The sequence below is a fragment of the Wasmannia auropunctata genome, unplaced genomic scaffold (assembly GCF_000956235.1).
Source record: "Wasmannia auropunctata unplaced genomic scaffold, wasmannia.A_1.0 LD272568.1, whole genome shotgun sequence".
In the NCBI taxonomy this organism is placed as follows: Eukaryota; Metazoa; Arthropoda; class Insecta; order Hymenoptera; family Formicidae; genus Wasmannia; species Wasmannia auropunctata.
The window spans coordinates 9,319-22,428 of NW_012090322.1; the positions used below are offsets into that span (position 1 = coordinate 9,319).

The following is a 13,110-nucleotide window of genomic DNA, read 5'->3' on the forward strand; positions in this document are numbered from 1 at the left end:
AAATATAGTGAAATAATTGCTTATGAAAGCCTACACGGGTGTTAGTGTGTGAAATTCTTATTGTTACAATATTCAAATCGACAAACCGCGACGCGCAGATCGTGTGTGTTTGAATATTGTGGATAAGAATTTCACACACTAACACCCGTGTCGGCTCTCACAGGCAATTATTTCACTATATTTGATTTATTCTTTGGAATCTATTTCTTCTATTTAATTTTATTTATTAAAACTAAAAGTTTTAAACATATACACAAATAAATTTAAAAGCGTCTTCTACAGTCGAGGCTACAGTCAGTATAACTCTGACGGTTGAATAAGATTCTGTGGGCTAATCACCCGCAAGTCCGAAAAGCAATTGATTTGAGAAACGAATACAGACCGCGGGGTAACAAATGACTCGATGTGCGAGCACGTTGATTCATAATTGATTCGGCGATCTTGAGTTCGATCCTTCACCTCTCATATGCTTTGATTTTAATGGAGAAGAATGGTCAACAAAGAAGTAGAAACAATAGGAAAAAGCTGGGTAGAAATAGAAGCAATTACCTCTAATAGAATAAGATGGAAAAGGCTTGTAGACATCCTATGCTTTACATAAGGAGATAAAAGGATCATACATACATACAGTCGAGAACTTAGTACCTAATAGTGTTTCTATATGAATTTTTTGAAATCATTATTTGGCCATTTAAACTGCCGAATTATACACGCCGAATTAATGTCGAATTCGCAACGCAATTATTAACTGAAAATTTTTTTCCTATATTGCGTCATTTGTTATTCATTATTCATACAATTGCGTAATACCTATATAGCGAGTGTAAGTATGGCCGTGAATAAAAAAACATCATGATTATACATATAAGAAAGGAAGGGCCGATTATTTATGCAAATCCTGTGTGAATGAAAGATGTATATATATAAGCTTGATCAGCTCACATGAGTCAGTTTTGAGACATCGTCAACTGTTTAATCATTAATATGTCTACTCTTTGATATTTGGCTGTTAAGATCGTCTGTTCTTTGACAGTATAGTTTTAGAAAGTAGTTTTTGCACGAAATTGTTTTTTGGCTTGGACAATGTTTGCTACAATCTTTGCTTTTGCACTTGTAGCTACATACGCCGTTGCGGAAATACGTAAGTAAAAAGATATGTATTTGTTTTCATCATTATGTGATCAGGATTCTTCTCATAGTAATTTTAAGAAAGAATGGAAAGATTCTATTTATAATATAATATTATATATAATATTATTTTTATTACGATAAATTTTAATAATATTTGTGTCAGTTTGAATCAGCTCGAAAATTTTCAAAAATCAGCACTGTCGTGTTTTTATTTTTAATATATTTTGAACGAGTTTATTTTTCACAAATTTATTAAAACAAAAGTTTATTCTGTGCTATATATGTATGTATATTGTATATTTTATATGTAAGTATACGTACTACATATTAATACATAAAGAAAAAAATATTTAGTTTTAATCGATTATTTTATTGAAACATTTGTTATACAATTAATAAAATTTAATTTTATTAATTCTATAACGTATGTTTTGAAAAAAAGTGTAATAAAAAAGAATAATTTTTTAATATTAAAAAAAATTATATTTTATTAAAATTAAATTTTATTAAGTATACGTACTGTATACGTATATAAAGCGTAAAGAAAAAAATATTTAGTTTTAATAAAATAATCAATTAAAACTAAATATTTTTTTCTTTATGCATTTATATACAGTACATATGCTTAACAAAATTTAATTTTTCTTAATATTAAAAAATTATTTTTTTATGGAATAAATGACATTTGTGTAATGCGCGTATGGTTAGTCTAGTGTTTGTTATTTTAAAATAACGTTAACGTTGTTGCATTAATTCTACTGACAACTTTATTAAAAGTATTTTGTTATAAAAAAACAAATAAAATCTATTACAGCTTCCTTCATTCACGTTTGCAGTCGCAATGATCCAAAAATTGAACAATGTATTGTGAATAATATTAACAATTTGAAGAGTAAAATCTGCAAAGGAATACCGGAATTGGATATTCCGTCGAATGATCCATTTGTTGTGGAGAAAATTGTTCTTGTCGAGGCATCCGACATCAAATTATACATAAAAAATGCGCAAATAACAGGTTTCTGCGAGTTCGAAATAAAATATTTTCGTGCAGATATTGATAATTTACACTACTATATTGAGCTTACATTCGACCAGATTCAAGGAAACACCACTTATGATTTCGACATACGTTTACTGGTACCCATTGCACGTGAAGGATTCCTTTACTTTTCTGCAGGTAAGAAATAATCGACTTTTTAATTAAAATGAAATACAAATGTCTAAAAATTTATTTCAACAGAAAAGAAACATCAGATATAATTTCATTAACAAATTCTGTGCTTACAGATAACGTAGGAGCAAAAGTAAACATGGACTTTAAAATAGTAACCAAAAATGGCAAGAAATACACGTACTTGTCAAAGATCAAGATCAATATGGATATAAAAAACTATGACGTTCTGTACGACGTGAACGACGAGCAATCTGCTCAATTGAATAAAATTATTCATAACTTTGTAGGCCAGAATCAACAAGAGATTATAAAAAATCTTAAGCCGACACTGGAAGAGGTGGTCTCCAAACGAATTATCTCGATTGCCAATGATATAGTTAAACACTTCACTTATGACGAGCTTTTCCCAGAATAAATGTAAATGGTTTGAAATTTTAACATTCATTCTTATAAGATTATGTCGAGTATTACGCAATCTTTTTAAAGACTAAAGTTTGTAACAATGCTTTAAAATTAACAATACAAAGAATATAATTGTCTATCGATAACGGAAACTGACGTATAACGACAATAGACGTCTAACGACTATTGTAATTATTGCTATCATAGATTTATACAAAGTACTAATATTTATTTTTATAGAGAAACATTTGAAAAATGAGAAAAAAAGATGTTTGCTACTATCTTATTTTGAACGTGACTTTGTGAAAATATTATCCTAAACTTTATTACTTATATATTGACGATGTAGAGAGAACTAGATATAATTACATAAACATATTCTCAAAGATACGCTACTATAAAACATTCTAAAATTCATAAAAAACTTAAAATAGAGAATAATTAGAAAAGTATGAATAATTATCTTTTCATCTTTTATTTGACAATTATTTGATATAAGATTCGAATCAAATCATTGTTTCAATAATACCTTATTGTTATTTTATTTGCATTCGACTTATCAGAATTGATTATAATCTTTTAACATGTAATTTTATAACTAATGCTATTTTTTCTAATAATTAACGTTGTATGTTTGTTAAAAAAATGTGAAAGAATTATAAAAATTGAATAATTAGCTAAAAATTAGAATATTTTAAAGTAATTGAAATGTTTTTCTTATCTTAGACGGCAAGAAATATATTAATTTTCTACATTATGATCCAAGGAACATAATTAATAACAATTGTATCTTTTTCATTTATAGCTATCAACTAATTAACTCATGTCAATCATTAGAAAGAATCATGTAAATTACACTTAATTTTCCAAACGTTTGCATTTAATCCGTTCATCATAGGATGCCATATCCGACACTAGTTAAAACCGTTATTATTAGAGAACTTATGCAACCTTTTATGCCTCGTAGCTATAAATATTCCACTAAACAATGTTTCTTCGTAACAGAGATTTTCATTCGAGGCGATATTGACGTAAAAACAGTCAAGTAATAGCAGGAATTCGCAATGCGTGGAATTTAACAGAATGATCCTTATCTACGTTCTCGACATTGAACTTTTTAATCGCGTAGAATGCTTAAAATTCATATAAAATTATAAAATTGTTTATCAGTCATTTTTTAATCAACCGTAGTTTCACCGACATTGATTTTCACTATTTAGATAATTTAATTCTTTTTGACACATATAGACACAGTGTAAGTCGTGATATTAATAAAACATAACAGAATAATGACGATCCGCTTGATCCGCTTATAGAAGACTTTACTCTTTATTACGAATATTTCGCTAAAGAAACTCCAAAACGTGATCGAAACATTTACAAAGTTAGAAGATTTTGATTGTAAGTCAAATATCATTATGTGTAAAAAAATATTATTGGAAAAAATATTGGAATTAAGATTATTAACTATAGTAGTCTTAATTTTATGTTAACGTAAAATTTTTTAAATTATTGTATACCTTAAGCCTTTATTAAGATTTTCGAGATATGATTATTATAAATTCTATTTTTATATAAATGTTCTTATGTTAAATGTTTGAATATCATAAGTAGAAATATGTATTATTTAGAAATTATTATGACTCAAGTAATTGTAATATAATTGTCTCGTACTCGGATAAAACTGCGAACTTTGATACTCTATTTAATATGTATATCTAATTATAAATAGACTTGTAAGAGTATTTTTAAAAAAGAAACATTAAAGAGGTCTTAAAAGAATTGTTTATTTAAGAAAAAAATATATGGAAGAAAGAATTTTGATGACATAATATTATAAGAATATAGAGCGGAAATACCTTTTTTCATTCTGTATGTAAAAATTTCCCCATTTTTTACACTAAAATAACAGATTTATTGTGATTCATTGCATAGATTTAGCATTTATATAACACAGACGTTTTGTTCAAAGCATAAATAATTAGTTATGAGAAATAAGTAGGAAGTTAATTATTTCGTAGATTACGAAAACACATATAAGTTGTGCGGTTGCGGTTAATTGATACTATCTAAACAATGTTGCACACGTCACAAGCTGCATATCTTATTGTCTATATCTATTACATGTAACATTTGCTAAAATGTATATTCTTGAAATTTTGAAATTATTTTCTAAATATTTAAAAAGTTAATTAATACGTAAGCTTTTTCTTTGATAAAGATAATTAAAAAAAAAAGATAAGAATATTTTGCATACATTCGGGAATGGAAAGTTCGAGAAAACTATATTAATTATATAAAAATAAACTAAATTTTTAAATTTTTATTTTTATTTTTATCTTCTTTTTTTCATTCTATGTTTCCGTCATCCATAATTATGATGTTAAAAAACTAATAATTTTTTACAACAAAATTGATTCACACGTTCTACATGTTAATTACATTTACACGTGACGTTAGAAGAAATCAAATTAACTATGCTAATATGCTATGACTGTATAAAACAACATTTTCTAATGCAGTTTTTATCTTTTATTCTTACAATTTTATATTTAGCATTAATATTTTAGTGTTTGTTGAATTGTGTATTTTTTCTACAAAAGTACAGTTACATGCAAATTAACATTTGTTAATGCCATAAATTCTTATATATTTTTATTTCAATAATTTATTTATGCAATATGTGTTAAACGTATTTTTATTCAATAAAAATTTTATTTTTTAATTCCTATGAAAGAAGGTACATACTCTATAGATGCATACATATATAATTACATAATTACCGTCTTCAAGGTAGAATGAATCATTAGAAAGAGACAGAGAGAGGATAAATTAAATCGCAAAACAGGATACATATAAGTACGACGGTTATCTCAGTCTTGATACATATCGTCCAGCTGTTAGCATTACATTACTGTTTTCTAAGTATAATACTACTTTCAATAATATTATAATCTTAAAAAGTTTTGGAAGAAACGCTCCGTTAATCTGAAAAATGCTTGCCGCCGCTTTTGCTTTTGTCCTTATAACAACACATGTGACAGCAGAAGTACGTAAGTAAAAATAAGAAATGCATATTTGTTTCTGTTACAACGCATATTATTTTGATATTATATGTAAAAAAGCTTTTAATTGAGCGACGTCTACAATGAGACTTAAGACTTAAGATTTTAAAAAATTGATCAATCATAGTCGGTTATTCATCTCGCGTGAGAAGAATAATTGATAGTTATTGATCAATTTTCTTAAATTTTAAGCCTTAAGTCTCATTGCGGACGCCACTTTGTACTATTTATACTACAAAAAATTTGGTGCAATAATTGCAAAATGCGTTTCAATAAAATATTAATTTTTAAGTTTTGTAATTGATCTTGATGTAAAACAAGATTTTTGAACAATTAATTTGTTTTTTTAATTTGGAAGTATTGCGATAATAATTATTATATTTTAATGTTTGTTCTTATTCTCTCTCTCTCTCTCTCTCACTCTCTCTTTCTCTCTATTTGTCGCTATCAAAAAAAATTTCGATTATATTAAATCTTTTAAGATTTTATTTTAATATTCTGTTTAAGTGTTGTATATAAATTAAAAACTATCGCATCAAAAATTGCAACGTAAAAATTGCACGTTTCTTTGAAATATATTTTAACGCTTTATTTATTCTGTTGCTTTATTTATTTTATTTTCAAATTCACAATTTTTATTAGAAGTTAACGAAAATGATTTTATGTTCCTTACAGCTTCCTATATTAATATTTGCGGACGCAAAGATCCGAATCTCGATCAGTGCATCTTGAACAACATCGAAAATTTGAAGGACAAAATCTGCGAAGGAATTCCAGAACTAGATATTCGATCGACTAATCCACTTCTTCTTGATCAACTAGTAATTTTTGATACACCCAATACCAAATTATATATCAAGGATTCAAAAGTGACAGGACTATGCGATTTCACCATAAATTCTCTTCATATGGACATCGACAAATTACATTTTGATGTTGATTTATTATTCAAACAAATCCAAATAAACAGCACTTATGATCTCAACCTACAACTGTTGGTGCCCATCGCTAATAAAGGGCAGGTTTATATTAGTACAGGTATATAAAATAATTAATCCATTTGATAATAAGATATTAAGATAAGTAAGATAAATATTTTTAAAACATCTATGAAATATTGGTAACTGATATAGGGGCGAGATCTATCCAATATGGTTGTGACCTTCTAGATAAATGCCAAAATACATGTGATTCATTAAAAAAATCTAAAAGGCTGGTATTTATAGCCGATTCTTATATTTAAGATCGTCTAAACTACAGTCTTAAGATGCCACAATTTTAGAGGATTTTAAGCTCTAAGTAGTAAGAAATAGACCAATCGCGTAGTCGAATATGAGAAGAATAATCGATTGTAATTGCGCGGTAAGTAAAGCGCAAAACAATTTGGTAGTGTCAAAAATTGTTTAATTCAATACTTGTTGATCCATGGATGTTTCGATTGTAATTGGTCAATGTCTTACGGTGGCTTAAAATCCTTATTGTGATCCGACATTAAGCCGTAATAATGGTCTTAGGACATTTATACTTAAGGTGATCTTAAAATAAGAACCGACTATAAATACTTATGAAAATGTTAATAACAATTGCAGAATATACTATAGTTTATTTTTCTGCCATCAGATGTCATGATGAATATATGTTGTATAGAGTTACTATAATCAGAGTTAAGACATATGAGTATATGACCCCGAAGGACGCCATGTTTCAGGTCAATCGGAAACAGTCAATATTTGCGCGCGCAGGTTTCAAAATGTGACAAGTCGTCCGTACATTCAAAAGGCGCTTCACCTATTTACATACATTCACTACCACATCGATAATCTGAAACATGGCGGCAGATCCCTTGGCCAATCAGGAGGAGCCTCTTATTTGTCCTAACTCTGATTATAGTAACTCTAATGTTGTAGAGTTCCTCTAGTCAGAGTCGAGACATAAGCAAGCTCTCTCGCGATTGATCGGCGCCATATCCTGACCAATTGATAATGAATAAGTGTTAATGAATAAGTGAATACGTGAAGGCCCCACACTACGATCTTATGTCTTGACTCTGACTAGAAGGACTCTAGTCAATCGCCAATAGTCAAAAATATATTTTTGATAATTTTTTCATTAAAATTACTTGACTCTAATATCTTATAGATAATGTAGGAGCAAAAGTAGGCGCAGACATAAAAGTGGTTACCAAAAACGGCCAAAGATATATGTATATATCGAAGTTGACGATAAAGCTGGACATCAAAGGATATTATATTAAGCTTGATCAAAACCAAAGGGAATTAAATCAACTGCGTGAAATTGTTACTAATTTTGTAGGCAATAATCAAGAGGAGATTCTTAGAACTTTTAGACCGGTTCTAGAAAAAGCGATCTCCAATGAGATCATTTCAATTTCCAATAACATAGTCAAACACTTTACTTATGAGGAGCTCTTTCCAGATCGAACATAAATTTTGATCTATTGTGACACATATATGATTATTTCATCCATCAATTGCGATCTATTTAAAGAATAATTGGAACAAGATTTGTTGTAATACTTTAAAAACAATTTATTCTTTTACTAAATAACAAAAATGTATATTATTTTATAAATATATCTTAAATATATTGTTACTGATTGCTAGTGTGCCAATACAGATTTTGTACAAAATAATGATTATTTATACGTAACAAAATTTTAATTAAATAATGACATTTTTCTGTCTTAATATTATTTTAAATTTGAATGTACGAAAAAATATGTACAATTTTGATATTGTTTTATTTTAGATCTAATATATTTTTATTATGCAGCGATTCGTTATAAAATGATAAAATACATCAAACATATTTTCAAAGAACTTTTTTTATATATCAAAAGAAAATGCATCAACACAAAATAAATGAAACTTCAATAAAATGTACAGATGCAAAATTTCTACATTTCGAGTTAAAATAATAAATTTATTAAGATTCTTTGCATTAAGCATTTATATAGTAAAGTCAGATTGGAGCTACGTCGCGGTATGCAAACTATAATTGATTACTAAGAGCAAAAAGAAGCATTATTTTTTGCTAATGTCGCAGATTTATAAACTTTGAACGTTTTAAAAACATATATAGTTGCAACATCAAGGAGATCTAGCACGTCATAAACCACACTTTTTACATTTGCATAAGGAAATTGTAAAACAGTTTTAATTTTACATATTCCGCAGATTTTGTGGAAATTGTTTTACAGAATGTAGAAAACAAATCACAGAGTTTGTTTTGTACACATATTTTTATTAAAATATTATTATAAATGATAAAATTGTCTAAAATTGTTTCTCTTTTCTTGCTGTAAAAAGTCTTAAAAATTAATTTTTACAATTACATTATACATAATTTTCCGCGCTTTATATTAATTTTATTTATTATAATATAAATGGCATACAATTGAAGGAAATTTGTAATGGTTTACAAACTCACAGAAAAATATACACAATTTTTTGTGTAAAAATAGATTCAATTTTTCGTTAAATTTATTTTTGCGATTTTATTTTTTACTATTGCTATATTACTTCTTAAACTGTGCATTATTTTATAAAATTTCGTGAAATTGGTTGAATGTATTTTTAAGTGTCAGTTATGTTTTTAATTAATAAAAGTGTGTTTATTTCCCGTAATAAAAGATATTATTGTATGTGCAATTGACATGAATATGACCATGATCTTTTGCATGAATCATTGTTATAAAGAGAGAAAGAAAAAGATAAAGAGAAAGACTGATTATTTACCAATTTGAAGAGGAGGTGCGCATACATAAAAGCTTGATCAATTGCATGGATCGGTCTTGATGTACGTTCGTCGATCGTTGTGTAACATTGCAATTCTATAAAGTATTACTTCACAAAAAGAATCATCTGGGCTCAAAATATGTTCGCTGCTATTTTTACTTTTGCACTTATAGCGGGACATGTTGCGGCAGAAATACGTGAGTAAATAAAAAAAAACGTATTTATTTTTATCATCGCGTATGCACAATTTATCCTAGCTATTCGCGAAAAGAAAGTTAAATTGTTATGGTTTTTAAACTACACTCGCTCCGCTAGAAGAAATTTGAATTAATAACTTTTTTAAAATTAGGTGATTTATCTTAATGTAAAACGAAGGATTTCAATAATTTTAATGTATGACATACCTATTAGCAAAGCAAACTGCGTGCGCATCGTGGATGTGCGTTAGGTAGTAATAATGCGAAGGACAAGGCGTGCGAAAAATCGTGAACAAAAAGAAGCCATTGCCATTATAGTCCTTGGGTAATTAATCAAAGCAACAGTAGCGACATGGTATTGACTTCTATAGAAATTCCTTGACGAGCGTTTATCTACGTATTTTATGGAATGGCATGTACGAATGTACATGTGTGAGAACATTTTATAATGAATTTCCGCAACACGACAATTTATCTTGTAGTCTTATATAGGCTGCGAGTGCAGTCACTTGTAACAGGTTTGCCAGAGTTGGCAAGTTGAAAAGAACACGGAGTATTTTTTAATATCTAAACTATACAATGTTGATTAAAAGTTTCTTCAACGATATTTAGAAATTTTTCATTATTAATTATTTTATTATTAATTTTGACAGCTGTAATGAATCATTATTCCACGTTTTTCTCTTTCTTCATGCTCCGTTCATTTTTCTTTCTTTTTCCTTTTTTTCTTTCTCTCTCTTTTACATTGTTAAAAAAAGCTTTGCAGTATATTAAATTTTTTAAAGAAGAATAGAATATTTATTCACTTTAGCAATTTTAGAGCAAAAAAAAAGACTTGGTTTACATTTAAAACCTTATCACTCATACATCCATATATTAAATTTTTTAAAAGGTTTAATGCTTTATTAATGCTACATGGATATTAATATGTGCTGTTTAATATTAATATTTTATAAATAAATTACAATCTTAATCTTCCTTTAATCTTTCTTATTCATACTTACTAGTAATTTAGCTGAAAAGTTTGTGATTAAGAAAAATAGCGTGTACTCTTTACAGCCTCCTACATTCATGTGTGTGGCCGCAGAGACCCGAATCTCGATGAATGCATCGCGAATAACATTGACAATTTGAAAGGAAAGCTCTGCGATGGAATTCCTGAATTGGGCGTTCCGTCAGCCAATCCATATTTTCTTGACAAATTAGCCATTTCCGATACGCCTAACGCGAAAATATACATTAGAGATGCAAAAATAACGGGAATGTGTGACTTTGTCGTAAAATACCTTCACACAGATCTCGACAAACTCCACTACGATATTGAATTATTATTCAATCGGATCCAAGTGAACACCACTTATGATTTCAACATACGTTTACTGGTGCCTATCGCCTACAAGGGACTGGTTTATATTACTTTGGGTATGCAAATAACCGATGTGATATTAAAAATACGACGAAAATATACTTTAATATAAAAAATTAAAAACCTGTTACATTTTTACGGAAATTACTAAATTGTGATTTGCAGATAACATACAGGCAAAAGTAGACCTGGACATGAATCTGGCAACTCGAGACGGCAGAAAATATACATATATATCAAAGATGAAGGTCAATCTCGATCTCAAAAATTACAACACCACGTTTGATTTGAATGGATCGGAATTAGGACAATTACACGAAATTGTTAACAGTTTTGTAGGCAACAATCAAGAAGAGATTTTTAAAATTCTTAAGCCGGTTTTAGAAGAGACGATCTCCAAACGAGTTATCTTGATTTCCAACGACATAGTTAAACTCTTTACTTATGAGGAGCTCTTTCCCGATCGAACGTAAACTATTTTTTATAAAGAATCTATCTTTTGTGACCCATTTAAAGAATAATTGAAACAAGACTTATTATAATGTGTATTTAAAAATTTTTTTTATTAGTGTTGGTATAAGCAATTTGAATATTAAGTTGGCAGTTTACACTTTTAGTATAGTTTCTTTTCGTTTTATGTTGGCCTTCTATAGGGCTCCCTCTTTCTGTATCGCCGCTTCTTACCGTTTTCATTCCGCTGCTGTATGTGTACTAAATAAAAAGTTTTTTTTGTACTCTCAAAAGATTCCGCAATTCTTTTGCTTTTCCCATGACAACAATTAGATTCAATTAATTTTAACATCAATATACTTGTATATAATATACATATATGAGTTGTCAGCTATAAATGAATTGTGTAATAAACGTAAATCGAACGTGATGAGACCTGAGCGGTCTTCTAACGATATGTAATCGTTAGTTACATAAATCGTTATGTAATTCATCATCTATAGTAAATTGACAAAAAAGATAATTTAATGCAGATATGCTAATATTGAATGTGCCTCTTATCTTGTTGCTATTTTTAATCATTTTTGCAATTCATTGTTCGTGATTACGTTTTAAATCTATTCAGCTTTACTGAAAAATATATGTCCCTGAAAAGTATGTTTAACTCCTAGTTTTCCATTGCGATATTCTAATACTGTAATTTTCTTAAAAATAGTATAATAATATTGTTATCACATTATTTTTGTGATTACAAAGAATTTAGAATTTTCACAATTTATTATTACACTATTATTATTTTATTAACAATGTAAAAAAATAAAAAGATAAATTTAAAAAATCTTAAGGGAAAGACATCTGTGTTAAATTAAATATATAAACATTCGATTTTTTAAATAAATATTATATCTATAAAGCAAAACCATTATAAATATTAATTTTATACAATGCACTTATAAAAAGTATCTTTTCTCATTATTGTGAGAAAATGTATATTGTATGTATTACTTAAGACATAATTGTTATCATTTAAATAAATTATTATGCAGACTGCAAAACGCACTTCCTAAGTTACTTTACATTGAAATTGTGATGAAATTAAAATGCACGAAAAAAATAAAAATTTTTGTTTAATAATATTGTTTAAAAAATACAGTAATCTTATTTAATTTGCAATATATTAAATAGCAACATTTGTACGTGTGTGTTTCATCGTTATAAAAATTGCATTAATAAAGATTTTACAAATTATCTTTTATAGTTAATTTTTTTCATTTAGTGGAGCATGCAATGTTGAAACAAATTAAATCTCAATCTTTATAGAGAAGCATGGTTACTGTACGTCGATAAATGTGTTTCCTCTTCGACTTCTTCCTTTAAAGCTTTCAATTACATCGAATCAACAATGAATTAAGAATTGGAATTAAAACAAAAATATTTTTTGTTCTAATCGAGTTTATAAAGAAATATTTAATTTTGTCAATAAAAATTTCTGAATCCAATTTTAAGTACGTTTATCACTTATTTGTCCACGCTTGATAATAATAATAATTCTTTAATAAGATTTAAA

The 13,110-nt window shown here is 27.7% G+C and overlaps 3 protein-coding genes across 3 annotated transcripts; all 3 read left to right on the forward strand.

Moving 5' to 3' along the window:
• The first annotated feature begins 946 nt into the window (after window positions 1-946).
• LOC105462030 lies at window positions 947-3,005 on the forward strand. The gene is made up of 3 exons (XM_011708553.1): window positions 947-1,141; window positions 1,946-2,308; window positions 2,419-3,005. The coding sequence occupies exons 1-3, from the start codon at window positions 1,084-1,086 to the stop codon at window positions 2,718-2,720; spliced, it is 723 nt and encodes a 240-aa protein (XP_011706855.1). The 5' UTR covers window positions 947-1,083; the 3' UTR covers window positions 2,721-3,005.
• Window positions 3,006-5,553: 2,548 nt separating this feature from the next.
• Window positions 5,554-8,477, forward strand: LOC105462031 (juvenile hormone-binding protein-like). Its single transcript, XM_011708554.1, has 3 exons — window positions 5,554-5,760; window positions 6,448-6,810; window positions 7,912-8,477. The coding sequence occupies exons 1-3, from the start codon at window positions 5,703-5,705 to the stop codon at window positions 8,217-8,219; spliced, it is 729 nt and encodes a 242-aa protein (XP_011706856.1). The 5' UTR covers window positions 5,554-5,702; the 3' UTR covers window positions 8,220-8,477.
• Window positions 8,478-9,121: 644 nt separating this feature from the next.
• LOC105462032 lies at window positions 9,122-11,836 on the forward strand. Its single transcript, XM_011708555.1, has 3 exons — window positions 9,122-9,727; window positions 10,787-11,149; window positions 11,259-11,836. The coding sequence occupies exons 1-3, from the start codon at window positions 9,670-9,672 to the stop codon at window positions 11,564-11,566; spliced, it is 729 nt and encodes a 242-aa protein (XP_011706857.1). The 5' UTR covers window positions 9,122-9,669; the 3' UTR covers window positions 11,567-11,836.
• The last annotated feature ends 1,274 nt before the right edge of the window (window positions 11,837-13,110 follow it).